We start from the raw sequence: 27,999 nt of genomic DNA, 5'->3' as shown, positions 1-27,999 counted from the left end.
GCGCACGGGCAGCACGACACGACTCGTCCGAGCGTTCCCCTTTCCTCTCGACACACCTCGCCAGCCAGCGCCCCAAAACCTAGCCGCCAAATCCATGGCTCGCCGCGGCCGCGACGACGACGACGACGACGTCGAGGAGGAGGAGGAAGAGGAGGAGGCGTACGACCTCGACGACGAGGACGAGGACGAAGGGGACGACTACGAGGAGGAGGCGCGGGGCCGCGGGAAGGCCGCCTCCCGCTCCCGCGCCGCCAGCGGCGGCGCGGGCGGCGGGGCCCGGAAGAGATCGCGCCAGGACAACTTCATCGACGACTCGGCCATCGAGGACGACGACGAGGAGGACGAGGACGACGGCGGCGGCCGGCCCAGGAAGAAGGGCGGCGGCGGCGGCGTGCGCGGGTTCTTCGACGAGGAGGCGCAGGTCGACGAGGACGAGGAGGAGGAGGACGAAGGCGAAGGCGAGGACGGTGAGTTTCTGTGCAATTCGATCGCGTTTCCGTGCTATGCCTGTGGTATTTTTCCGGCCCTTTTTGCGTGAGATCTGAGCCGAATTGGGCCGATTCGTAGAACTAGGTTTCGGCGGATGAGTGGTTTTAGTTCTATTCTGTGCTTAATAATGATTATTTGCATGCATCCCTTGGCAGTAAGGAAAGGTGGTGAAAATATTAGACGATAGTAGATGTTGAATTTCTTACATAGTATAAGCTAAGGACATCGACTCTGATTATATACTCGACCTTTTGACCTTAACATGTGCTATACACTGGCTTAATAGGAGTGCTTCTATTTTGAGGATGAAATTTCTGATAAGCTTTAATTTCGGTATGGATTCGTCGGACTCTAGACTCTTGCACAAGTTTGCTGGTGCAGGCTTGTTCAAGCTTAAGCCGATTTGGTTCCTTCTATTCCGATTTGTTGATGTGCTTATGTTTGTTGTGTTTGTAGGCGACTAGGGTTGTCCCTTTTGTTACTTGAAGATCTGATACATAGCTGTCTTTGAGCCACCTTGATCTGTGCTAGTCGTGTTCGTACGCAAACCTGATGTTCTGTCCTGAGATTGGGCTTTAGTCGATTCAAGAGTTTTTTTCAGGCATCTGAAATGTCCTATTTCAAAGCACTTTTTAATGCTTGTCAATCTTGCTTCCTGTTTGTTGAAGTTCCTATAGAGGCATATACATACCCTTTTTCAATAAATCTGTGCTACTACTTATTCCCCAAAACTAATTCCACTATTCCAGATTACGTGATACTAACAAAATTACAACTACTAACAGTTTTACTCCCAATTACTCTATTTCAACTACCGGATATTCGGCATCAGGTCTAATAGCGATGTTAACAACCTATAATCAGAGTATAGCAAACCATGTATTGGGTTAACTTAGCCGCTTACAGTCTTTTTTGAAGGCTGGATAAAATACGTGTGTATACAACAAGATCATGTGCAGGTAAAAATGTGCATGAAATAAGCTTGACATATCTTCTGCGGGCCACCAATTTGAAAAGTAGTCAATTATTCATCCGTAAGTTACACCACAACATGAAACATTCTTCGGAGCAAGGAAAACAACGTGATGCTATGTCCTATGTATTTGTTATGTCCCCTAAAATGTAAATTGATACCAGCAGACTTGAGACTAATCTCTGTTTTTTTCTGAAAATTTGTGAAGTTACTCATTTAAATTGTATCGCAAAACCATATGGAAAGTATACAACATATAATGACAGTGCATCACGTGGATAGGCAAGTAAGGTCAGCATTCACTATGCCATGACTAAAATCCTGAGTAAAATGAGATATAGGCTATGCAATTCTTCACACTTTGAAGATAGGCTGTAAAGGATAATTAGTATGGTTTTATGCGGGGATTAAATTTAATGTACAATTGCTACATCATTTTAGATGTGCAGTTTAATTCTTGAGCAGTCAGATTGAATTCGGTATCTAAGATTGTTTGTGTCAACTGTAACACATACTTTGTAGACTGGTCTAGATATAGATAGATAAATTCCGAAGAATCACCTGATATAATCTGCACTTGTCCTCATTGTACTTATCAAAATCTTCATGTGCTACAAAATAGAAATATGGTGCAGGGATTTTCGTAAAACCCTAAAAGTTGCCCTTTGGATGGGAGGAACCAACTTAAAATGGACATAATGTGTGCTCCATGGATTGCGAGTCGAAAGACTAGTCGAGACTAGTCGACGACTAGTCTACGAGTCGCATTTGCAAGGTCGACTCGGCCAGTCGACTCGACTCATTTGATGAGTCGATCGAGTCGATCGACTAGTCTTGACTAGTCTCGACTAGTCCAGGTTTGTGAGTCTGTCGACTAAAAAAATGACCCCACATGTTATAATTTTTTCCATTCTTTCCTCCCATTCCCATTTTCCCCGTGTTCCCCCGTGAAACCAAGATCGAGAGACAGTTTCCCCCGCTCAAACCCAAAAGCCAAAACACATCTTGGTGTTCTCTCCCTTGGCCGCCGCCTCTGCAAGAACCTGCCGGCCATTGGAAGGAATTGCCCAGGTTTTCCCTCACTCCCCTGTCCCCAACCTGTAGGCTGCTGGTTCATATGGACAAGAGGAAGGCCTTGGCCATTGGAAGGAATTGCCCAGGTTTTCCCCCACTAGCCTTATATTCTATCCTACATTAAACACATTAGTAATTTAGTGTTAAACATGAGTCTTGCTGAGTCGAGACTAGTCTTGACTAGTCTCTGAGTCGCTGCCCCAGAACGACCTGTCGACTCGTCGACTCGCAATCCTTGGTGTGCTCTAACATTAATTTATCTCCTGCATTTTGCATTACATACCAATGTGCTTCACGTGGCATCAAGTCCTACTATTTGTAAATGACACATCAAGTCGCATTTGTTGCTGTATACTTTGCCAACAGCTGTTTCTGATAATTAATGAGTCGGACAATATAATTTGCTAAACTGAGATATGAAGGGTATGTTGGAAATTCACATGAATAAGGGCAATCAAATGTTGCTACAGTGGCAAGGTAATCCAATTTGGTGCAACTGTTAGTTGAAATGAAACTTGTGTAGAACAAAGATAACGATCCTCCTACCCTCCAGGAAAAAGCAATATCTCTTCTAACAATGATGGTCCAATTCATTCATGACAAGTCTAGGCCAAAGCCATCCTGTTCCAGTTGAGTGTTAAAATCCATGAAGAAACATGCTTTGTCAATACATGATGGTTCCCTAGGTATAGTAGTTTAAGGAATGCACATGCAATGGGTGAACCCTGATGGAATCATCTGGTATTTTTATGGCCGTTTTGTTATCTCTTTCAGTCCATCTGCCATGCATCTGCTACAAGCCGTATTGCTTTTGTTAATAGAAATGATTGTTTTTTAGGATATCAAATTGATTGATCTGCAATGTTACTGCTCCTCAATGATCAGAGTGTCTGCCAATCTGAGATGTTATATTGAAGATTATGTAATGCCAGTGCTGCTTGTAGCATCATTGTAAATTTGTTATTGCTGTTACTAAGGAGCTTAATATTGAATTGCATGCGCCAACTAATTAGGCAATTTTCATTAAATACCGCGTTGGCTGGGTCTTGAACTCGAGACTTCTTGGCTCTGGTACCATCTTTCATGAGCTAACCAGAAGAACGAGCTATATATTTCAACATTTAGTACTCTTTAGACGGGCACTATACTGGTACTGAACTAGTTTCTTGCCAGTTATCATGCTATTTTATCAAAGGAATGCTATATAGCTTTCTAATGCACATATTGGTCATTTACCATTGTCCAGACTTTATCAATGACGCTGGAGCCGACATTCCTGATGATGATGCTGGTAGGGGCTCCAGATCACGTCATTCTATCCCTATGAGGGATGAAGAGGAGGATATTGATGAGATTGAAAGACAAGTACGCGAGAGATATGCAAGATCTACTCATATTGAGTATGGAGAGGAAGCTGCAGATGTTGAGCAGCAAGCTCTTTTGCCATCAGTGAAAGATCCAAAGCTCTGGATGGTGAAATGTGCGGTAGGTTCAAGCTGTAGCCTAATGAAACTACCTGCCATCCTATTCTTAGCGCTGTCTTCCCTTAACTAATACCACATTATGGTTTCAGATTGGGCATGAGAAGGAGACAGCAATTTGTCTCATGCAAAAGTTCATTGATAGGACAGATCTCCAGATAAAGTCTGTCGTTGCGTTAGACCATCTAAAAAATTATATTTACGTCGAAGCGGAAAAAGAGGCCCATGTGAAGGAGGTAAGATTATGATATTTTTGACATACTCCCTCCGTTCTGAAATAGTCTACATTCTAGCCCCAAAATTTGTTCTGAAATACTCTACATTTTAGCTTTTAGTCAACAACAACACTAAAAACGAGGTGGTTTTACTCTCTTTATTGGATGTTGTTATTTTCAATGTAGCTTGGATTGGTTGTTCAAATATTTAAGTAGTACTAATAAATGTACTACTAATTTGTCTCATTTTTTCTAGAATGTAGACTAAATCAGAACGGAGGGAGTACATTTCTTTTGATAGTGCAACCCTACTAATGTTGTATTGTGCAGGCTTGCAAAGGTTTACGAAATATTTACTCCTCGGCGAAAATAACTTTAGTTCCAATAAAAGAAATGGCAGATGTCCTCTATGTTGAGAGCAAGAATGTTGATCTTGCAAGGGATACTTGGGTCCGCATGAAGCTAGGAGTATACAAAGGTGACCTTGCTAAGGTATGATCACATTGCTTTTCTAATATATGTTGTCCACTTATCGAGAAACTCAGATGGTTATGTTTTACAGGTTGTCGATGTTGACAACGTGCGCCAAAAGGCAACTGTGAAGCTCATCCCTAGGATAGATTTACAAGCTTTGGCTAGTAAACTGGTAAGTCATAGATATACTTTCAAAACCTAATTTATCTGAATATATTGATGACTTGACTTGTTGATTTATCTATTTAACTTTTTGCTCTACTGTCGTGCTAACTACTTAATTAAATGTCTGAAACAAAGACATGGACTCAATAAATTGATCTGTGATAGCAGATGATATATCATACTAAGTAGTGTCAAAGTTATGTTTTCTATATTATTTTCTTGTGTCCTGTTTTGTCCTTTTTGTGAAGGAAAAACATCTGGTATATGAGTTGCTAGTTACCTAAGGAATGCTGTAATTGGCACGATTGCTATTGGATTCCCTGTTTTGCATTGAGCTGCTTGGTCTGAATGTGATGTGTAATTTACAATTTCAGGAAGGGAGGGAGGTGGTTAAGAAGAAAACATTTGTTCCACCTCCACGTTTCTTTAATATTGATGAGGCCAGGTGTTCTTCTTGTCCTTCTCTATTTTAATTTAATTTTGTTCTTTTTACATTTGTTTGCTAACTTTCCTTCAAATAGGGAAATGCACATACGTGTGGAGCGGAGGCGGGATAAAGACTCTGGGGAGTATTTTGAGATGGTTGATGGTTTAATGTTCAAAGATGGTTTCTTACATAAAATAGTGTCGTTAAAATCAATCCACACACAGAGTATTCAGCCAACATTCGATGAATTGGAGAAGTTCAAGAAACCTGGTGATGATATGAATGGGGATAGCTCTAGCTTGTCTACTCTGTTTTCTAATAGGAAAAAAGGACACTTTATGAAGGGTGACGCTGTCATTGTTGTTAAAGGCGATCTAAAAAACTTAGAGGGGTGGGTTGAGAAAGTAGAGGACACAACTGTCAACATCAGGCCAAAAAATCCTGATCTTCCGGTAATTGTTTGCACTTGCTACTATCATTAGCATAATCTGTTGGTATGGTGAGTTATGCGTTAATTTGTAATCGCAGAGAACATTAGCCTTCAATGAGAAAGAACTTTGCAAATATTTCAAACCTGGAGATCATGTGAAAGTGGTATCGGGTGTCCAAGAGGGTGCTACAGGCATGGTTGTTAAAGTTGATGGCCATGTCTTAATTATTTTATCAGACACAACTAAAGAACATGTGAGCAAATTTATCCAGATCAATATTTATGCTTAGAGATCAATCAGTCTAATCTCTACTAGATAATTTATTTCTTAACTGTTTTCTCTCTTATCATGGATGATCACAGATCCGTGTGTTTGCTGATCATGTTGTGGAGAGCTCTGAAATCACCACAGGGATTACAAGAATCGGTGATTATGAACTGCATGATCTTGTTCTTTTGGAGTAAGTTATCTATCTAGCGAACCACAATGATAAACTCATTTATGTAGGTACTTTCTCTTACCTGAACTTGTTATAATTTTTCAGCAACCTGTCATTTGGGGTAATTATAAGAGTTGAAACTGAAGCATTCCAGGCAAGTGTACTCTTAGGAGCTTGAGTGGATGTTGAATTCCACAAATATTTATTTACCCATGTGTTTTTTTTAGGTTCTGAAAGGAGTGCCGGATCGACCTGAAGTGGTCCTTGTTAAATTAAGAGAAATAAAAAGCAAAATTGATAGGCGTACATCAGCACAAGATCGGTCCAAAAATATGGTCTCAACTAAGGATGTTGTAAGGGTTGTTGAGGGAGCATGTAAGGTGTGCATATTTTCACATTTACTATTAGATTAGATGTATGAGTTGGTCTTATTGGAGCAGCATTTTATTCTTAAGATCAATGTATTTTATTATCATATTTTTTCTCGAATTAGGGAACGCAAGGACCTGTGGAGCACATACATAAGGGGATATTGTTTATATATGATAGGCACCATCTTGAACATGCAGGCTTCATTTGTGCAAAAGCACAATCATGCATTCTTGTTGGTGGATCAGCTGGTGGCCGTCGGGGAAATGTTTGTACTGGACTCCTTTTAGTATTCTTAGTAATTTGTTCTTGGTATATTTTCTTGGGCTAACTTGCCATTTCTTTTGTGCATGCAGGGTATGGATGCTGCAGATCCTAGGCTTGGTGCTTTGAGATCCCCAGCAAGCATTTTGCAATCTCCAGGAAGGCTGCCTCCAAGAGGGCCTAACATGAATTGTATGAACTTCTATTTATCTGATTTGTTTGTATCAGTGCTGATTTTCAAGTACCTCCGTTTTTTGGGAAAACGTGATAGCTGTGTTAGGTGTAGCTGATATAATAATAATATAGCATTGCTACTCAATGCAGACGGTGGAAGATTTGGTGGAGGTGGTCGTGGCGGAAGAGGACATGATGCCATGGTTGGTAAATGTATCAAAATTAGATCTGGTCCTTATAAAGGGTACCGTGGCCGTGTTAAAGAGGTGACTGGGGTGCTTGTGCGTGTGGAGCTTGATTCGTTGATGAAGATTGTCACAGGTAAATAATCTTATTACATTGGTTTCACTGAACTCTCTATATTTATTCCTAATCCGACTTAAAAATACAGTTAAGAGAGAGGATATTGCTGACACACCTAGTACTGTTGCAACACCATTCCGGTAATTCTCTCTCTGATTGTATTTGGGACAACCTTTTTATTTACTCTGCTAACAAGACTTGTATCATCAGTGAGCCCCGATATTCGATGGGTAGTGAAACACCGATGCATCCGTCTAGAACACCACATCACTCTTTTCAGACTCCAATGCGGGACCCTGGAGGTATGATTTCCTTCTGCTCTCGTGTTTAGACTACTGAGCCTTAGCATTTCAGAATATAGGTTGCTATGTCTTTGCGTCCTCTCAAATCATAAAACCCACCTGTAGCATTTGAACTTGCATTGTTGATATGAACTGTCGTTGAAAGGATACAACTTGAACTTGCATTGTCGATATGAACTGTCATTGAAAGGATACAATCTGATTCTTACTGTCTGTGCTGTAATTTTGAGAATTTGTATGACCTTGGTAGTGCTCACGTTCCAGTAACAGCCAATCTGGTCAAGCATTCCCAACCTTGGTAGCCTTATGATACTGGTTGAGTGCAAAACCAGTCCATCAGCATTTGTGCTATTTATTCGTAGTCATACTTTTCATTTATCTTTGATGCTTTTGTATTGACAGCACCCTTCATTTTTCTGCAGCAACGCCTATACACGACGGGATGCGAACTCCTATGCGTAGTCGGGCCTGGGCTCCTATGAGTCCTCCGAGGTTGTGCGATCTTTATGTAGTTGATATGTCTGATCCATGGAAATATCTTATCAGTAGGGTATATTGGCAACTTTTATGTGTTGCGTTTATATGTTAATGATCATGACTTTGTTGATGATGTACCAGGGATAACTGGGAAGATGGCAATCCTGAAACTTGGGGAAGCAGTCCAGCCTACCATGTTAGTTCTTTGATGACCTGTTGGTTATTCATTTTTGTTACTTTCTGGATCAGATCTATAGGTCCCACATTTTTGTTCTGTTTAATTTCAGCCAGGAACTCCACCTGCTCGGCCATATGAAGCCCCCACACCTGGATCAGGATGGGCTAATACTCCAGGAGTTAGTTACAATGATGTTCCAACTCCTAGAGAGAGCAACTATGGTATTGCAAGCATTCACTTTTATCAATTTATACATCATTGTTGTGAAACACATATTCTAATATTGTTTCTGCATTCTGTTTTGTTAGCAAATGCTCCTAGCCCATATGTGCCTTCCACACCTGTTGGTCAGCCAATGACACCAAATTCTGCCGCTTACCTTCCTGGTACACCTGGTGGTCAACCGATGACTCCAGGCAATGCTGGAATGGATATAATGTCCCCGATAATAGGTGTGCTCTCATCATTACTATATGTGTTGTACTGGTAGAAATGTTTTAGTTCCGTGCCATCCGAATCACCCTAGTATGTGAACCAGCCTATGATAACTCATTTATTTCTATATGCTAAAATCTCTGCAGGTGGTGAGGGTGAAGGTAACTGGCTATTGCCAGATGTTCTGGTTAATGTGTTGAGGGCTGGTGATGATGGTCCTGGTGTGGTCAGGGAAGTACTTGGGGTATGTGTTGCAGAGAGCACTGTTGTTTTCAAAGATATCGTGAATTGTTTTGTGTCCTGTGCTGTGCTGATTATCCTGAGCATTTGAAATTGCAGGATGGAACTTGTCGTGTGGCACTTGGGTCGTCCGGCAACGGAGATGTGGTGACGGTTCTTCCAACTGAGCTCGAGGTCATCAGGCCAAAGAAGAGTGACAGGATTAAGATCATGAATGGCAACTTCCGTGGATTCATGGGGAAACTCATAGGAATAGATGGTTCAGATGGCATTGTGAAGCTCGATGACACATACGAAGTCAAGATCTTAGATATGGTGATTTTGGCCAAACTGGCGACTTGAGGATGGCTGTATATTTTGTAGCGAGTCCATCATATAGACCTTGTTGTAACATGTGTTTTTCCTGTCTCAATAAAACCTATGCTGTTTGTTTCCATTAGTTGTATCCCAGATTTTGACAGAAAATTAAAAATATATAGAACATTCATGAGGAAGCTTTGTCTGTAAATTTGGCTAACTCACTTCTTTTACATCAGCTCGGTTGCATCAGATCCTATTTATGGTCTGACATTTGCTCTATTATACTCAATGGGGTGCATGGGAAGAAATTTAACTGCAAGCATTGAGTTCATCATCTTATTTTTGTGATTGCGGCTGATCTCTAGCAATCCATGGTCTTTTTCTTAGCTGCTGGCAATCCATGGTCAACCGAGTTCGCAAAGGTTATACGTTATCTTCTTCACATAAATCTTCTGCGTGCCCCCGTTGTCTACCCTGATTAAACTTTCCACTGCTGTGACCGTATGCAGAAGGTATAGCAAATGACCAACGGAAGATGGCCAAAGCATCATAGCAACATGAGAAACAATTTAACAAGGCGTTATGTACTCGTGAGGTTTGTATATCCCATCTTTACACAAGAGCAAAACTGCTATCCCCTCGAGCTACACCAGAGCAAGATTGTAGAATGTTTCTGAGCAGAATCGACAGACGATACCAAGCGATCAAACATTATTCTAGGTGAAGTAAATAAACAAAAGATATATCAAAGAAGTCAGACGAGACGTCACGGCCTGTACTGTGCTCTTGCTGTTGCTCTTTGTTCCTCTCAGACTCAGGCGTCCTGCCTGCACTGCTGGAACACCTGCATCATGTTGCGGTACGGGCTCATGGACGACGGCGACGCGGTGCCGGCGCGGTGGCGCTTGCTGCTCGACGGCCGCGAGTCCGGGCTCGCCGCTGCCTTGGGCTCTCCCGGCGGCTGCTCCGCGTCCTCTTCCTCCTGCTTCCGAAGGGCCTCCAGGAACGACTCCTTCACCACCCCATCGATCTGATACGATCACATCAGAGAGAAGTTGGATCATTTTTCCAAGTTCCACCCACAAGCGCAGACCCTAGCAAAAGCCAATCGCATAGGAGCGAGCCGAGAGCGCTCACCGTGAGAGGGCAGAAGTCCGGCATGGGCCAGCCGACAGGGCCGGCGTCGTCGGGGGGCTCCAGCATCGGCTCCACGGGCTCCATCTCCACCTCGTCGCCGTCGACGCTCCCGGTCACATCTTCGTCGTCATCCTCCGCGGCCGCCGCAACCACCGCCGCCACCGCCAACGGCGTCGTCTGCTCAAGCTTATCCTACACGCGCGCAAGCACGGCGCAGAATTAAAATCAACAAAAGTCGAGGGAAGAAAAGGGGAACAGCAAGAAAGGAAACCCAATCGAGCGGAGGGGGCAAGATAGATGGAAAGAGGGGGAGGGATCTCGAGTTCAAGTACCATGAAACACGCGGCGACCTCCACCATTCCCCTTTTGCTCTCCCTCGATCTCGGGATCTTTGATGATGATTTCCTCCGATTGCGGCCGTGGATTCGAAACGAGGAGACTTTTCGGGTGGTTCGTATCCTTGTGTGGTTTGAAACCGGGAGCGGGTAATAGGGGAAAGATCCTGTTTGTTTATGGATCTCGGCTGGGGAACTTGGGAGATTTGGGGGAAAAGGCAACGGCTACTTTTTCATTGGACTGGTACTGTCGTGGCTAGCTTCCACTGCGGGTTTACCGAGGTAGATTGGATTTGGGTGGATCTGTTGAAAAGGCGCACGGTGGATCCTTCTGATGACAAACTACGGCCTATGGGTTGTGGGCAAAGTACTGTAGAATTTGGGCTTATTATTCGACGGAATACTAGGAAGATCTGACTCTTTTTAGAGTAATTCTTCTCTCTCCTTTACTCCATAGTAATTCATTTGCGATATCAGTTAGCTCGCTAGTGTATCTATGTTGTTACCCTACCAGGGAATTTTCGTTCAGATTATCCCATTTAACAAACTTTTAACTCTTCCTCTGCCTTGTGTCCTTGGCATTGGCATGGTGTGAGCCTCTGAGGTTATGGTCAAAGATTCCAGGATATCATAAAGATGACAAGAAATGGGATATATATAGCTCATAGAGGTAGGGTGTGCGTGTGTGCGTTCATAGGGGTGAGTGTATGCGTGTGTATGTGAGCATCTAGGTTTGTACTGTGTTTCTCAAAAAAAAAAAAATGCTAAACATTATCGTCGATGGCCCCCTCTAGGCTTTGCACAATGTTGTCGCACCAGTTCGACCTAACTTGACGGTCCTCTCTAACAGAACGGGCGAAATGCTTAAATGGGGAAAATCGGGTTCAAAGTTTATTAGATGGGATAATCCGGTAGTTTTTCTTTTCACTAAATGAGGTAAAATCTGTCACAAACTCACGATTAAAAGTTAAAATGTGAAATACACTTTCTTTAAGAACACAAAGGGATGTGAAAGTCCCCGAAGGTGGCATCCACATCAAAATTGTTACTACACAACAACGAAAAACCCCAGAAATACAATAATGTCCTATTTGCACTAAGGGCCCAAAGATCACAGCATAAATGCAACTGAGTCCTTACAACAAAGTGGAATCGTTGACCAATATTAGGAAAGAGGAAAATGGCCAACCCATGGAGGTTGAAGAAAGCATTATGGAAGCAATTCTTTGATTGACCTTTGGTTCTTGTGGTCGAGGTCGAACGAGTAGGTAGATGAAAATGAAGAAGCGACAAACAAATATGCTTACCCCATGCATGGAACTCCAAATTGGGGACGACAACATACATATCCTCCACCCCCTTCCATCGCCGCCGTAGTGGTAAAGTGAGGAAGAGAAGAGCCCCTGCTCTCTAGAACATGATCTCCCCTCTGTTGCGGCAAGAACTATAAGTAATGTTTTTTTATGTCCGCTCTATAGTCTTAAACCCTTTATGGAAGTTGTGCTCATAACCTGCCACTTGTTTACAACACTCCTTCCATGAGTTTCAGACTCCTAGAACCTTCCCGTAGTACAACATGTAGCACCTATATTTCTCCCAAGACACTAGATATGCAACATAATGAAAATAAGTTTTCAAATCAAGTTCAAAGCACAAGATATTCAACATGTAAGCAACATAAACATGCATGATTTATATAGGCATCAGGTGAGGGCTTAGTATACACCACCTCACAAAACATACATAGCTAGTCATAAATCTTCATCAATGGCTAGTGTACAACCAATATCATCATCATGGATGCATGTATCAACACCTTCATCAGGGAGCACTACACGTGGTTGGCTGGGAAGGTCCAAAGTCAGAGCGCTCAGTGATCCTCTGCACGTGAAAAAACCATTATCCCGAGCTCTGATGTGGAAGAGGTTGCTAAGAGCCACCATTAGAGCCTCGGAGCTGAACCCACCGACATCCATGATGGCAACGTAGAGGCGTGGGTGGACATCAGGAGTGGAAGTAGTGGCGATGGCAACTGCGGACTGCCGCTGCTTTTCACGGCCTTGGTCATGCAGGAGATGTCGATCACATCGTCCTCTCCCATGGAGGAGACCGCCTACATGCTCGTCGGTGAAGCTCCTTGGTGGGACAAAGAACTCGAATGGGGAAATGGTGGCACGCTATTTCGCGGTGATATATAGCGATGCGAAACGGCAAGAGGTCCCAGAATTTCTCCCGCTGAATTTTGGGAATGTGTGCGAGCTTGCGCCATGTACGCTTTTCCAAGAGGTCGGTGCAAATTTTCAGCTTCTCGGCCGAGCGGAGCTTGGCTCGCTGATAGCTGGCAATTCAGGTGTTCCTAGTCATCTAGTCTAAAAGGTGCTTTAAGAAGCGTGCGGACCGAGGTTCAGAGATAGGCATGATACAAACACCTGAGTTTTGGCCTTTTGAGCCAAAAAGGAAAAAAAAAAAAACGCCAGTGTGACAACCAAACAGACCCATGGTCTTTTCCGCGAATCCACATCGCTTGACTTTGGAGCCCGGAAGCAGCCCAGGTCACTTTGTTCTTGAGACCGGAGGCCCGGAGGGCCGGAGCGATTGAAGGGAAGAAACCACCTGGCGCCGGCGATGATGCCCCATCACGAGCAACAGACACATCCACGGCCCGGTGACACAGACGCACGCACGCACGCACGCACGGACGGCACCCGCCCATCATACCGTTGGCCCAATGAACGCGGGCGCAGCCGCCAGCGACGATGACGGCAGTAAGCCAGAGGAGAACCAAGTGGTAGTAGAGCAGATCGAGAATTGGATCTGACAAGACGCAGGTGCTGCGTGCGTGGACGGGATCCCCTCCCTCCGGTGAGCCCCCAGCGAGCGAGGGACGACGACGACTTCAACGCGGAGAGGGTACGGCCGCGGAGGGGCCCCCCTCGCTTGAATTCCCCCATGCCCACCAAAATCTTTGATGAGCCGCGGGCCACTCCACCCTCGCGGTGGGCCGGATTCCCTTCCCTGGATGGATCCTTCGCTGGCTGGGCCTCCGTGCCGCCGCGTGTACGAGACGCGCTGCTAGAGATCGGCGCGCGGTCCCGCCGTGCTTACGTGAGGATGGATGGTGAGGAATTTGACATTCTCTCTTTGACGTCGAGTGGTCAGCCAGCCAGCCAGCCGGTCAGGCCTTGCATTAGTCTCCGATCCACTGTTTGTGACGATGCTGTTGTTAGCTGTGAATTCGAGTATGTACTGCTTAGTTTATTCCACGTACGAACCTTTTGATTGCACCGGAGAATGTTTTATTTATTGGAGAAAAGAAAATGTAGGCTAGGCTACATCACTTCACATCTTTCTCACAGTCTGCATAATTATTATCCCCCCATGTAATCAAGCCCATATTCACCCTCTGCACATGTCATGTTAGCGTCAGCTAGCTTGTGCGATCTCGCGAGGAGTAGCCAAGATCCCGATACCAATCTCAGCGAGCAAACGCAGCATCAGTTCAGGTTATCCTACGTTGCATCAGTGTAGATCTTTGTCAAAAACTGAATAATCTTTAGCTTCTGTATACATGTTAGCATCAGCTTGTGCGATCTGGTGAGGAGTACCAAGATCCCGTGACCATTCTGAGCAAGCACTATGCCGTCGGGGGTCTTGGCAATGTGGACAAACGCCATTTACCCAGTGTCCATGTCCTCTTGCCAAATCGGAGACGGATTTTGGGAGGACAGAGATGGGCGGCTAGCTAGGAACGGCAAGAATGTTCATCTCCTTCGCCTCCGCTGCCCACTGCAGCGGCTGCCGCGTCCTGCAAGACCCAACCAAGCACCGCTATATCTGCTTATTCCACAAACACCCGCTCCGTGATGGCAACGTCCCGGTCGGCATGGCGCTCTGTGGGCACCGGCCGGCTCATCAAGAAGATCCCCATCCAGCGGATTTTATTATTGCAGTGGTTTAAGCCTGGATTGGTGTCTGGACTCTAATCTGTGACAGATTGATAGAACACGGCTGGAACTAATCTTTTTATTAGTGCTGAGTTTTAGTGGTCACGAAGTTGCATTGCGTGCACCCGAGTAGCGTGGAGCACCAGCAGCCAAGTCGCGAGCAGATTCACTAAGAACTAGAAACGGATTAGCATGTGTGTGTGCCGTTGTGGACTAGTTCCGAGTGATTGACATGCAGACTTGGTAGTGCTCAATCGTGTGTACGTGTGTGTAGCTAGTGGAGAGAAAATAGGATCAAGTAGTTGTGTGGCTTATCCATGGGCTTCTATATAAAGCCTTGTAACCAGGTTGTGAGTAGTGGAGATTTAGAACAAGAGAAAAGAAAGCACAAGTGCGGTGCTGCGAAAATACTCGTGTGTTTTTCTCCACCATATGTATGTGTCTTGTATCTTGGACAAAATCCTACATTTGGGGGGTGTTGCGAGAATACTCTCGTGTTCTTCTCCACCATATATGTATGTGTGTTGTATCTTGGGCAAATTCTGTCATTTGGTTTTGAACGCCAAAGGCAAATGTACCTTATTCACCAGAGGCACACGTGCAGAGTTTCGCGCGGTAATTAACGTCCGCGCTAAGATTTTGAAGCCGCGAAACAGGGCGGATAGATGAATCGTTGGAGTGGTCAGAGCTATGAGACGACAGACGCTAACTTGTGGATTTCTGGACTCATGCACCCAAGCGTGAGACCATTACTTGTGTCGTGATCTGGGTACACCTATGAGCCCCCATATGTTTCTTTCATTTTGAATATACACTTTCGTTGCCATCTCTTGGTGGGGATTTTTCATTGCATTGGATAGTCAGGAGGTGGATCGGATACCCATCGTGGCCTCAAAGAAGAAAGGCGACGACATAGGGTTCCGCCCTAGCGGCCGCCGCCATCTTCTCCGTCTCCTCAACTTGCCGCTCCGGCAGCGAAACAGGGAAGACACCTCGGACATGGGCTCAACGGGTGTAGTAAGGTATCTAAAGTTAGAGATTGGTAAACCGGCAATGACATTATGGTGGCGTTGTGCGAGACAAGAATAAGGTATACCCGCCGTCTCCTCGTCCGCCTCACTGACATCCATCTCGCCGGTGTGAGGAGAGCAGGGAATCATTTGATCTCCGCACCAATAGAGTGGCAGATCTCGTCCAGTCTACGTGTGTCTGTCATCAACAATGTCAGGCCGACTCTAGTAGGGGAGGGGCCACAACAGCGCATTGGCGGCAACTAGTTCTACGGCGGTAGTTGTCGTTAAGTGACCCAAGAACATCGATGTATTTTTTATTATGTTTAGTGTGTTTTTGTACTTCTTGTGAACTATAATAGATTCAGATTCTTCTTGTAAATAAAATCTTGATCAAATGATTATTTGTTTGTTACCAGGATGTTTCCTCAAATTTGCATCAGTTTACTACTCGTTAATAACCTCAGGCCAATAGCAGATGCTAAAGGACCATCGATTTATTTTAAAATAAGGAAGTTAACCTGATGTGAACTACTCCAGCCTTCCTAGCATCAAACCACCGCATTTCGGGTGTGAGTCACCAAAAACCATCATTAGATTTTATTGGAAAAAACCAACAACCCAACATAAAGCTTTTCAAAAAGGACCAATCGACCAGTTTACCCTAACTAATGCAGTTTCTAGCAGGTGGGTTCATTTTCACGACGACGTGGCTTCACAGAAATGGTAGGGGCTGATAGTCGTTAGAAGTTCTAATAATTCTAGGTCTTTATGTCTTTTTTTGGAGGTTCTCGCGTCAGACTCTCTCTCTCTCTCTCTCTCTCTCTCTCTCTCTCTCTCTCTCTCTCTCTCTCTCTTCCCATCAAGAACTCCAGCCAAACAGACCGCCGCCCCTCCTCGACAATGCCCAACATATTGAATTTTTATCACTGATGATGAAACTTCATGGAAATAAAAAAAATGCACAATAAATAGGATTTCTTGGAGAAAAAGCGATACAACGAGAGGAAGGACACATTGGGCACTTGGTCCTTAGGTGGACAAGCATGCCACCTATGGGTGCCACCTAGACATTATGTTCCACCTCTCCACCCCCCTTCACGTGTAAACTTTGTCTTTAATCATCATTTATTTTGACCTATATTTTTTTGATGTGATGGCGGCGGAACAAAGAGAGAGGGCGGTTTAGATCTATTCTAGATTTTACTCCATAGGCGCTGTAATCATTATTTATTTTGCTTCTACCATGAATTGCGAGTAGTCTTAGTGTGTATCAAAGCTACGGGTTGTAGTAGCTATGTAGCAATCCAAAAGTTGGAGACCTTTTCTCCTGCATATTTAAACAATATATTACTGAACCTAGTGCACATACAAGACAAATATGCTAAGTGCGTCGGAAACACGTACATGTGAATTTCGGTTTGATTGTTCTAGGGTTGCTTGAGGAAGGAATAGATTTATAAAATTTAGATCACCCAAAGGAACGTAAAGCAAAATTTAAAGTCTTGTTCAATTCAAATAATCCATGTAGATGAGTAAATTAAATATCCACATGCATATTTTAAATGAGTTAAATTATAGTCAAGAAGATACTTTACCATATATCTAACTTAAAGTTCTAGAATTACATAATAGGTAGGTTATTATATGTTGATTTTCTTAATTTAGTACATGAGTATTATCTAGTGCTAACAATACAACATTATAAATTTGCAATATTATATATACTTATCAAAAGGTGGTGTGCCATTGGAATGTTAGATCATTTGATTGAACTAACCAAGGTCACATGGCACTCTAATGATGATCCACTTGAATCTTTGTTCATATTTGTTTTGTATGCTTCAACACAAAAATATTGCAAGAATCCTAATAATTACTTAGTGATATAAAAAAACACATTCTAGTTATGCTCTCACTAAACTATATCTCCATGTTACAGAGAACAACCATACTCTATGAATAAAACACATAGACATAGAATGAATAATACGAAAAACAACCCTTCACTGTTTTTGTGGTACGTTATAACATTTATGAGCTAAAATATTTGAAATATGCTCATATAATCATGTAAGAAGTATCATACTAATTATACTGTGCAACGGTCTTGTCCATGTGATAAATTGCACAATTATCCTCAACATGAAGCAAATACAATTAATCAACATTCTACACTGGCTTTTACAAAAAAAATCCATAAATCAAGTTAAACCCAAATGATTCACATACATCATGCATTAATATAGACCGAGCATGTTATCATCAAATCACACACAAAACTAGCCTTCTTGCATGAATGAACTATTAATACAATGAGCCAAGAGGAATAACATATTAATTATCCATGTATGTGTTATACCATCATCAAGACTGCCCTGTTGATTCATAACTTCTCCATGTAAATTAACACCCACAATTTATGAACCGTGACACAATCTCAAGTAGTTTTCTATAGCAACTGTGAGTGTCGGTCAATACAGAGTCAACATGCTAGCATACAAAAACTATATATTTATGTTTTAGGAATCTGCAGTAATAAAATGACATAAACATGAAAAGGTAAAAATGGATAAGAATTTAGTATTTCAACAATTCATTATCCCACTAACATTCGTACTTTTTGGACATGGATTTATATTTCTCTCTCTGATTCATAATAAGTGCCAATCCTTTAGTTCAAATTTGGATTATATTGAGATAAAATTTGGACACTTATTATGGATCAAAGGGTGTAATACAAACATCGTACCAGTATTAACCTGCACAACATTGCTTACCGTCTTAAGTTAATATCTATCATGACACACATAAGCTTCCACATTCATAATAGATTCATGTAGAGAGAGATAGAGATAGAGAGAGAGATTGCATTACCAAAATAATAATTTGCTAATAAATTATGTCTTGATGTTAGCGCCAACGGTAAATACCAACATATGCCATCAAGTTTTTTGTCCTTGTGTTAGTTTTGTGTACACTCCTGTTGTTTGGAACAATAAAATCATTAATGTACATCGTTAGAGCAACATATAGTTACCCCACAGTGGAAACCGTAGTTATCTACCAAATTCCAACAATGACACTTCGCATGCCGTTATAGTTTGCACATGCAAGACTATCAAGTTGTTGCCACTATCGATGTAACAGAAATGTGTGTCGTTGGGTTACTCATATGTCATTAGGGGATACTTACCTTCCATGTATTTTGACAAGCTTTGTACTTCTTAGATGCATTGATGAAAAAATATTAAACATGCATTTGAGTTTGCATAGTGCATTATTATTCTTTCACTCGGTCCCTCATAAGGGTAAGGTTGTTACTAAACCTTTGCGTTTGATTCACTACTAAAATAACTTTTGCAAATTTAATTTTTAGTTTGTTTCAATGATCATAGAAAGTTGCATTTTTCTACTTAATACTTGGATCACACGTAATATATGTGTTTGACAAGTCGATATCATCAATCCAAATCATCTCCGTCCTTGTAAACAAAACCCACAGTTTGATGTCTCACAAACTATTTTTTGGATTATATATTTAATCAACAAAATAGCATAGATATTTATATATTTAAACCAAAAAAATCTTAAAGTGAATTTTTATATTGTGTTAATTTGAGTTTCATATGAAACTATGTTTACTTTGTGAGCTCAATTTTGCAACGCTTCGTTAGGGAACATGTTATGCTATGGTAGCACAAATTAAATTTTCTAACGCATGATTAAAGGTTGGGTTGTTATTATAGTTCATGAGATTAGCACTAGATACACACACTTGTAGTGGAAGTAGAGCGAGGGCTATGCATTGATGCAACTATTGTCATACTGCATGCTCCTCTGCGTGGATCCTTCGTATGGTTCATATGACGTCGTAGGTGCTACGAATCCAAGGTATTCATATGCACAAGGAGGAACAACATTGATAAATTGATAGATCAATTGATCTAGGGACAGAGCTACAAATTACTATATCAATTGATCTAGGCATGGGGTTAGAGATGGCTATATCGTGCAACCATTTCTAGGTTGAGATTCTTCATTTATATAGACATACTGAGATGAGATTACCACTTGAGGTACATCATGAATGTATACCTTAAAGTCCGCTTAGAACCTGTCCATGTAGGTTTATATCCCTTAAGCATGTGACGCGACATGTCCACAAACACATGAACATGACTTTAGGTTCCTCCGAATTGGGACATGTGCCTCTGCGTACACTACTTAATCCACGAGTTTCCGGAATTTAAACCGATAGCTTGTAGATGCTCCTAGAACGTGCCAAACCCCAAGTGTCCGCAAACTCATTCTGACAAACCCTTTGTAGTGTATCTTCTCAAACATTAGTTTTGCCACATGATATATGTTATCGATCTCAAGGCGAGTACTTTCATCCTTATTGGTAGCTCAACCTCCCTTACCAAACTCATGATACATATCCCAAACTCTCAGCCCAAGTCACATTGCATGGCCATAGTTTCTGATTTTGATCAATTGAGAGTGTGCAAAAATCTCTTGAACCTGGACAAACAAATCCAATCATTGTCAAACCATGCCTCGCAACATGGTTCACGGCATGCCTGATGTCTAATTTTAAAAATACCCAATTATGGAGTAGCATATGAGATATCCTAAGCAAGTCGAATCACATATGGTGAACAAGAGAAGATGTCAAGTCTAGGACACAAAATATAGATTTGACTTGAGGCTAACAAATTATAAAAATTGTTGGGTCTTAAAATGGCCTATCCATCTTGGTGATCTCCATCCACAAGTTTAGCACATTTACTCCATGACATGTGTCAACATAACCTTATCAACACAGGCTGTTAGTCTCACAACCTAGTCACATATTTTTTGATACATATCAGTGTGAAAGTATAGAGATGGTAAACCTAGAGGGGGGGGGGGTGAATAGGTTTCTACAAATTTTAATTCTTTCTTTGCAATATTAGGCTTTGCGGAATATAAAGATGAGCCTAATGCAAACTAGGTGAAGCAACCTATATGAAGATACAACTATCTCGAGCACGAAGGCTCTCTCAGGCAGTTTAAATCACAAGTAAGGAGTTCGGTTAGAGATAACCGATAGCACGCGGAGATGAGGATGTATTCCCGTGTTCCCTTGCTTTGCAACAAGGTACGTCACGTTTGGAGGGGTGGAGGTCCCACGAAGGATTCCCCACGCCACGAAGGCTCACCCTATTCTCCGGAGCCTATCCCACGAAGGAATAGCTCACTCACTTGTGGTAGACTTTGAGGTAGCCTCCAAACCTTCACAATCTTGCCCGGAGTAAATCCACAGCCCGGATGCTCCCGGACTCCTCTTGCCCACCTAGGGTTTCCAAGGAACCCTAGGAAGCAAGCTTCTCGATGAATACAAAGGGGAATGAGATTTGGCTTGGTAGAACAGTAGATCGGGTCCTCCTCTAGTGATTCCCCGGAGGGATTTGAGTTTGGGTGGAGGAGGAGGGAGATCGGAGGCTTTTGGTGTTTCTAACAATGGAGTAAGAGAGAGAGAGCTCAAGAACAGCTTGTAGTATGTTGCCTAACCCTTCCAAGGTAGAAGAAGGGGTATTTATAGTGTTCTTCAAAATCTGGCCGTTGCCACTTGCCACCTCAGCATTTTTCCTCGACAAACCCGGTCGACCGGGCCACAGACCGGATAGCCCGGTCCAGAGGCCGGTCAGACCGGATCAGTGACCGGAGCTTCTTTGCGTTGTCCTGGCGCTTCTCCGGTTGGTGGTCGGTTGTCGCTCGGTTGCCGCCCGGTCGACCGGACGGAGCGCCGGACCCGCCGGTCGAGAGCCCGGTTGACCGAGCGCAAACCGGATCTGCTGGCTCCTCCTTTGGAGCCCGGTTGCCACCCGGTTGACCGGCCACCACGCCGGACCGGCCGGTTGCTGGCCCGGTTGGACCGGGCAGGTGACCGGATTTCTCCTGTAACCCCTTTTTGATTGTTGTTGAAATGGGGGGTCTCCTTTAGCCTTCTTGTTCCTTTGATACACCATTTACGCCTCATTGCCTAATACCTGAGATTATCCTTATAAACATATTAGGCTAAATACTTTAGCACGGTGTCATTGTTACCAAAATAATGGATAAGGGTGAAATACCCTTACAATCTCCCCCTTTTTGGTATACGATGACAAACCGAGCTAGAGTCACAAATAGATATTATGATAAGCACTAAACCTTGATTCCATATAAGATATTACGAAAGCTCCCCCATAATGTGTGCACTTGGAGAATTTGCGTTTGAATGCAAAGTGCACCATTTGTGAAACATGAGAAGCTCCCCCAATATCTTTAGGAAACAAGCATGGTATGGAGATGTGCATATCAAGATATATAAGCATAGCACACATAATCATCCTAACATAGAGTAGCACACATAATAGTCGTCCATACACATCCATACACGAATTATTGGAAATAGCAAATGGTTCTTGAAAAACTCAAAGTAAACAAGCACAAGCCATATAAAATCCAAATAAAGCAACTCCCATGGCTTGTGGCAATCAAAGAACCCCGTGATCCTAGACTCTACTCTCTTCTCCCCCTTTGGCATCGAAACACCAAAAAGGCGAAGAAAAGAGGAGAGATGCTATCGCACCCATCAGTAGTGACCAAACCCAAGCGAGGAGGAGCTCTCGCGTGCATCATCATCACCCGCATCATCATCACCCGCATCATCATCTCCCGCATTATCATCAGCATCATCAACAGTAGGAGTGGGAGCACGAGCAGTCCTAGTAGGAAGAGCACCATGAGCGTACACGGAGAAGTTGAAGTTCTGGAGCATCTCATCGGTAAGAAGAGGCATCTCCCACTGAGGTGCTACCACAGGCTCCATCTCAGGTCCAGGAGGAGGAACAGGGTGGTTCCTCAAGGCCATGAATTCATTCTGGCGCCTCCGTGTCTCCTGAGTTATAGAAAGGGTCTGATGTGCAACATCATTGCTGTTCTTGCACATTTGGAACATGCATGTGAAGAATCGAGCGGCCCCATGCCGGGAGCGCCGAGAGTGACTGGAGCTAGCATCATGATCATGGTGTGCCTTGGAACGGCGCTCAGAGGGGGGCATCATGGAGGGAACGTCTGAACGAGTGGCCTCCTGAATGGGGAACCTGAAAGGGTCCATGATGACTTTTGCACCAACAACATTCCGAGGAGCGGGAACAATGTGGTTGATGAGCCGCTGAACATACTGGGCGTAGTTGGGAGTCATGCGGTCCATAATTGCTCTCTTCAGTTCACAGTAGATAAGATCACAGCCATCAATCTTCCTTACCCTGTCAGGATGACAATAGTACATCAAGTTGAGGTGATAGTTCCGGACTTCACTGTGGTCGCCAGACTTGCTGATGAGGTTCTCACGGAACAGCTTAGCAAGTACCAGATAGGAGTAGTACATCCCAGAGATAGTGGGAGGTCCAGGCGAAGGGTTCGCAGGATAGCAGAAAGAGATGTCACCCCTAGTAAGCCTGGACCGTGAATGAATCTTGTACCCTGGATCACTGTCATCACCACAACCCATGGCTGCACGGAACTGAGAGTAGGAGCATGAGTACTTCGTCTTGCCGGTCATCCAGGTGAGAGTGCGGGCCTCATCATCATGGAAGAAGACGGTGCAGTGAAACTGACGGACAAGGAGGGGACAAAAGGTAGGATCATCTTGGGTATCATCAGGCTTGAGGCACACAAGGTCATACAATCCCAGATTCTTCAAGGTTTGAACCACAAAACGGTACGTTGTGGCTTCATACAAGACAAGCTCGTCACGGTTGATGGCCTTGGGTGATACAATATTACCATGCTTCATATACTCATGAGAATCATAGAAACCCTCCCAGAGGGCTGCTTGTGTGTTGGTCCAGAAGGCCCTGTCCGTACGAGTGTAAGTTGGCTTCTCAAAGCGATACGGATTCACTGTCCTCCATTCCTGCCACTCAAGACGGTTTGCAGCCCCAACATTGATGGTTGGCACTACCTCATCATCCTCTTGGGCAACATGCTTATCCTTGTGCTTGGTAGCAACAGACTTGGTTCTACCCCGAGCTGAGCTGCCAATGTCAGTACCTTGATGAGCTTGAGAGGGTGCACGACTACTAGAACGGCGGGGAGGATCAGCCGTCCTTCCTCGCTTGGCAACACCGCCACGTGGTGGCTCACCATTCCAACTCTCTGTGAATGAGAAAATAGAGCAAGGATAGCAGTGGGGTAAGTGTACATGTCATCAATAAGAGAGAAACCAAAAGAGCATAGCATATATCCAAGTGTAGTGATGAAATTGTGCGAAAACTGGGCAACCCGGCGCAGAGGCCGGTCAGACCGGGCAGCAGACCGGACAGGCCGGTTTGCACCCGGTTGACCGGGCCACGCACCGGACCGGCCGGTTGAGCGGCCGGTCGACCGGGCGGGTGACCGGGTCTGTCGAGTTGTGATGTTGTGCCCAGATTTTCTACCACAAAACCATGCAAAAGCTCATAAACTTGAATATAGACTATAGCAATATGGTGGAGAAGTGCATTGTGGTGTGAGACACTCTAAAGGCATGAGGACTTTACAAACCCTAACCCTAACCCTAAGTTTTCTCAACTTTCCTCAATATGTGGCAATGGGAGAGGGAAAGCAAGAAGGAGAGGGGATAGAAGGGAGATTTACCCGATGACATTGTCCTTGATTGCCCAAGTGAGCAAGAAGAACACGTGAAGAGGGCTTGAGGGCCAAATCCCCAAGATCTCCCAAACGAGCTTGAGAAGGACCAAATCCTTCGGTGAAGAAGCTTGAGAGACCCCGATCTACGGTTGGGTGAAGTGTGGGGAGGAACTAGCGGTGGGAAGGGCCTAGGCTGTGGTGGAGATGGTTGGGGCGCCGGCCATGGAGGTTGGAGATTGGGGAACAATGGGGAAGATGACCCCAAGGGGTATCCCTTCCCCAATATATAGTAGGCGCGCGACCGGTCAGGAGTCCGGTCAGACCGGGCTGGTGACCGGCTGACCCGGCCCAGACCCCGGTTGCCGCCCGGTCAACCGGACCATCCGGTCAGGGACCCGGTCCAGCCGGGCCAGGAACCGGCCAGCCCAGAATTATCTAATTTTGCCTCGTTTTTGCCCCTATGCTTTGTGTAAATGTGTGTGAGTGCTCAAATGATGACATGTACATATAGATAGATAGATGATGATGAGATGAGCATAGACAAGGGGTTGGAAACACAAAGTTCTCTAGGCATACCCATTGGAGAGAAAATCCAAACAAGATGTGAATAGCAACAATGGGCATGATTCGAAGTGTATATCAATAATCATAAGTCGTTTTGGAAATGATGCTCGCAATAAGATCATTGGGCCTTATATAGTCAAATCAATTTGTAATGAAGGCTCAATGAGGGGTGGGGGATTACTCCCCCTATGTGAAAGCACAAATGTCATGTGACCGCGAAGAGACATGCTTGGGTCCATATAATGATATTGGGTCTATTTATGTTGCACACATAGGTATGCATCATACCAAGACATGGTAAGATGACTATCCCCATATGTGCTATGCCTCTAAGCTAGATAGCAAGATAAATGCAAGAATATAGTGCAAGAAGTTAATCAATCCAAGTTTTTAGGATCAAGAATACCAAGTTCTCCTCTCAAGTTAACAAAGCGGGCTTCATCCAAAGGCTTAGTGAAAATATCCGCCAATTGGTAGGTTGTTCCCACATGAGTGAGATCAATATCCTTATTGGCAACATGATCACGTAGGAAGTGATGGCGAATGTCAATATGTTTGGTGCGACAATGTTGAACCGGGTTATTGGCGATCTTTATTGCACTTTCATTGTCACAAAGAAGAGGCACCGTACCAAGAGACACACCATAGTCTTTCAAGGTTTGCTTCATCCATAACAATTGAGTGCAACAAGATGCCGCGGATATGTATTCGGCTTCGGCGGTGGATAAGGCGGTGGAGTTTTGTTTCTTGGATGACCAACTCACCAATGACCGGCCAATAAATTGGCAAGCCCCGGAGGTAGACTTCCGATCAACCTTATCACCGGCCCAATCGGAATCCGAATAGCCAATGAGTTCAAAGGTTGACCCCTTTGGATACCATAGCCCGAGAGTAGGAGTGAGAACAAGGTATCTTAGTATCCGTTTGACCGCCACTAAATGGCTCTCCTTGGGAGCGGATTGAAAACGAGCACACATCCCTACACTTAGCATGATATCCGGCCTAGAGGCACAAAGGTAGAGCAAGGACCCTATCATGGAGCGGTATACCTTTATGTCCACATCCTTCTCACCGTCACATGAACCAAGTTGCCCCTTTACGGGCATGGGTGTCTTCATTGGACTCGCATTGGTCATGTTGAATTTCTTGAGCATGTCCTTCACATACTTTTCTTGAGAGATGAAGGTGCCTTTTGCAAGTTGCCTCACTTGGAAGCCTAGAAAGAACTTCAACTCTCCCATCATGGACATCTCAAATTTCCTAGTCATCAATAGCTCAAAAGCTTTGTTATGATTGGGGTTAGTTCCACCAAAGATAATATCATCAACATATATTTGACATATAAAGAGGCCACCCCCTTTAACCCGCTTGGTGAAAAGGGTGGAATCGACCGTACCCATGCAAAACCCATCATGTAGTAAGAAATCCCTAAGGAACTCATACCAAGCACGTGGAGCTTGCTTGAGACCGTAGAGTGCCTTATGGAGTAAATACACGTGGTTGGGTCGACATGGGTCTTCGAAACCCGGGGGTTGAGCCACATATGCGGTTTCTTTTAGGGGACCATTCAAAAATGCACTTTTCACATCCATTTGATATAATTTGAAATTGTGGAAAGATGCAAATGCAAGCAAAAGACGAATAGCTTCAAGACGGGCTACCGGCGCAAAGGTATCCTCAAAATCCATACCTTCTATTTGGGCAAACCCTTGCGCCACTAACCTTGCTTTGTTTCGTATAACAATGCCATTCTCTTCTTGCTTGTTCTTAAATACCCATTTGCTCCCAATGACATTGATGCGATGATCCTTGGGTCTCTCAACTAGAGAGCATACTTCATTACGAGTGAAACACTCCAATTCTTCTTGCATGGCAATTACCCAATCCGGATCAACCAAGGCTTCATGTACCTTAAGTGGTTCAAAACTAGACACAAAAGCATGATGTTGACAATAGGTGATAAGTAATGCATGGTGTCTACGAGTTACCACTCCTCTTGAGATGCTACCAAGGACTTGATCCACTTTCATGTCACTTGCCCTTGTAGCGGCCTTGATCTTCCGAACGGTTCCTTCATGATCAATGAATTCATCTCTTGCTAGTACTTGATCATGAGAGACCACTTGAGCTTGATCATGAGTTGAGGATGTTTCTTGATCGTCATCATGATCTTGCTCCATGGGGTGAGGATCTTCTTCTTGTTCTTCGGATTGAGACTCATCTTGAGTAGAGGATGGTTCTTGAGTTGCACTTGATGGTTCGGCTTGAGTTGAGCTAGGCTCCACTTGTGGCGTGCTTGAAACATCTACTCCATCATCTTGATCATCATTATGAACCTCCATGGGCCGGATGTGTCTAATGCCCATATGCTTGATGGCACTAGATGGATCATCATCATTACCTGCAACACATGGAACAACTTGCTCCACTTGGGAGCCATTATCCTCCAAGAACACCACGTCACAAGATACTTCAATAGTCCCGGAGGACCGGTTGTAGTATCTATAGGCGTGAGAGTTCTCCGCATATCCAACAAATATACCCTCTATGGTTCTAGTCTCAAATTTACCGAGCTTTCCTTTGTTGTTCTTAACAAGGCATTTGCATCCAAAGACACGAATATACATGACATTAGGCTTGTTACCGGTAAGGAGCTCGTATGGGGTTTTGTTGTGGAGGGGACGAAGGAAGAGCCGGTTGGAGTAGTGGACGGCCGTAGAGATGGCTTCTCCCCAAAACTTGTGGGGTGAGTTGAATTCACTCAACATGGTTCTTGCCATCTCAATGATAGTCCGGTTCTTCCTTTCAACAACACCGTTTTGTTGAGGGGTGTATGGCGCCGAAAACTCATGCTTGATGCCCTCATCATCAACAAACTCTTGCATAGTGTAGTTCTTGAACTCGGTGCCATTGTCGGTCCTAATTGCCTTGATCTCGGATTCATACATACGTTGAGCTTTCTTGGCGAAGGTGATGAACTCTCTATGGGTCTCGTCCTTAGACTTAAGGAGAAAGACCCAAGAGTATCTTGAGTAATCATCAACAATGACAAGTCCATACTTGCTCCCACCAAGAGTATCATAATGTGATGGCCCAAAAAGATCCAAATGAAGGAGCTCCAAAGGCCTAGATGTG

General features: G+C 44.0%; 2 protein-coding genes across 2 annotated transcripts; one reads left to right on the top strand and one right to left on the bottom strand.

Annotated features, from left to right (window-relative positions):
- Nucleotides 1-3: 3 nt before the first annotated feature.
- Nucleotides 4-9,418, top strand: LOC127317778 (putative transcription elongation factor SPT5 homolog 1). The gene is made up of 22 exons (XM_051348372.2): nucleotides 4-467; nucleotides 3,783-4,021; nucleotides 4,110-4,253; nucleotides 4,563-4,724; nucleotides 4,795-4,878; nucleotides 5,246-5,316; nucleotides 5,393-5,750; nucleotides 5,827-5,982; nucleotides 6,092-6,189; nucleotides 6,274-6,322; nucleotides 6,396-6,548; nucleotides 6,662-6,805; nucleotides 6,894-6,993; nucleotides 7,126-7,296; nucleotides 7,367-7,418; nucleotides 7,489-7,580; nucleotides 8,003-8,072; nucleotides 8,199-8,253; nucleotides 8,345-8,456; nucleotides 8,544-8,687; nucleotides 8,817-8,914; nucleotides 9,010-9,418. Exons 1-22 carry the CDS (start codon nucleotides 95-97, stop codon nucleotides 9,250-9,252), a joined length of 3,168 nt encoding a protein of 1,055 aa, XP_051204332.1. The 5' UTR covers nucleotides 4-94; the 3' UTR covers nucleotides 9,253-9,418.
- A 355-nt stretch (nucleotides 9,419-9,773) lies between these two features.
- Nucleotides 9,774-11,038, bottom strand: LOC127317779 (uncharacterized). The gene is made up of 3 exons (XM_051348373.2): nucleotides 10,680-11,038; nucleotides 10,348-10,539; nucleotides 9,774-10,240 (listed from the first exon to the last, which is right to left on the bottom strand). The coding sequence occupies exons 1-3, from the start codon at nucleotides 10,704-10,706 to the stop codon at nucleotides 10,025-10,027; spliced, it is 435 nt and encodes a 144-aa protein (XP_051204333.1). The 5' UTR covers nucleotides 10,707-11,038; the 3' UTR covers nucleotides 9,774-10,024.
- Between the last annotated feature and the right edge of the window lie 16,961 nt (nucleotides 11,039-27,999).

Source organism: Lolium perenne, chromosome 7 (genome assembly GCF_019359855.2).
Source record: "Lolium perenne isolate Kyuss_39 chromosome 7, Kyuss_2.0, whole genome shotgun sequence".
Classification (NCBI taxonomy): domain Eukaryota; kingdom Viridiplantae; phylum Streptophyta; class Magnoliopsida; order Poales; family Poaceae; genus Lolium; species Lolium perenne.
Note: the sequence above shows the minus strand (reverse complement) of the source record. Positions and strands in the feature narration are given on the sequence as shown.